A 990-nucleotide genomic window follows, 5' to 3' on the forward strand; every position below is an offset into this window, starting at 1 on the left:
CGCCCCAGGCGCCCCTCCACCGCCGCCGCTCCGCCTCGCGCAGGTACTGGACGTCGCTGAGCAACCTGGTGGCGTCGCTGCTCAACTCCGTGCGCTCCATCGCCTCGCTGCTGCTGCTGCTCTTCCTGTTCATCGTCATCTTCGCCCTGCTGGGCATGCAGCTCTTCGGCGGCAGGTACGACTTCGAGGACGCCGAGGTGCCCCGCAGCAACTTCGACAGCTTCCCGCAGGCCCTCATCAGCGTCTTCCAGGTGGGCCGCCTCCTCCAGGAAGCCTGCTCGGGTCTGCGGCTTGAGCACGGCGAGGCCCCTGCGCCGGCTCCCTCGTCCGCGTGCTTCTCTCCGTCGTTCCTTGTCTGTCTGCCCCGCACTCCTGGGCTGGGGGCTGTGCCCAGCTTGTCCTATGTGTTCGTGTCCCTGGCGCCCAGCAGAGTGCTGGTCCACAGTAGGATGACAGTTTACAAAGAAACAGACTTGGGGTGGGCTGGGAGTCCGGGTGCCGGCTTCTGCTCCCACGGGCCACTCCTATCTGAGCCCAAAGCCAGACACGGGGAGCCCTCCTGCCCCAAGGCTGTGCATCCCCCGAGGGGTACAAACGATCTCTCCCTGCGGAGGCGCTGGAAGCCGCCCCAGGGGACTCACTGCGAGGCCGGGAGGACCTGCCTTGGTGTAGGGCAGAGACTCTCCGCTCCACTGCAGCCAGTACCCATGAGGGACACCCTCGCTGGTCCCGGGGACGAGCGTGTGACAACCAGGTGTCCCTGCACAAGGCTTCCCCGTCTTCCGTTCGCCCCGCTGGCTGCTCGGGCACTGGGTCCTTAGAGGCCTTTGGCGTTTCACACTCTTCCTGGAGGCCGGGGTGACAGGAGGCTGGGAGAGCGTGGTACAGTCAGCCCGGGTGTTAGGAAGAGGGCACGGGAAGCGGTGACCTTCCTTGGTGACACCCGAACTCCTTGGCCCTGGAGAGCCGAGGATAAGACCGTCGCTCACT

The 990-nt window shown here is 66.1% G+C and overlaps 1 protein-coding gene across 1 annotated transcript in view; it reads left to right on the plus strand.

The window, feature by feature from the left end:
• CACNA1S (calcium voltage-gated channel subunit alpha1 S) overlaps window positions 1-990 on the plus strand; it is a 41,606-nt gene that overhangs the window by 15,193 nt on the left and 25,423 nt on the right. Inside the window, exon 12 of the mRNA XM_015587339.1 lies at window positions 44-251. Coding sequence (XP_015442825.1) covers window positions 44-251 — 208 coding nt within the window. The remainder of the gene's footprint in view (window positions 1-43; window positions 252-990) is intronic.

This window comes from Pteropus alecto, unplaced genomic scaffold, assembly GCF_000325575.1.
Source record: "Pteropus alecto unplaced genomic scaffold, ASM32557v1 scaffold90, whole genome shotgun sequence".
NCBI lineage: Eukaryota > Metazoa > Chordata > Mammalia > Chiroptera > Pteropodidae > Pteropus > Pteropus alecto.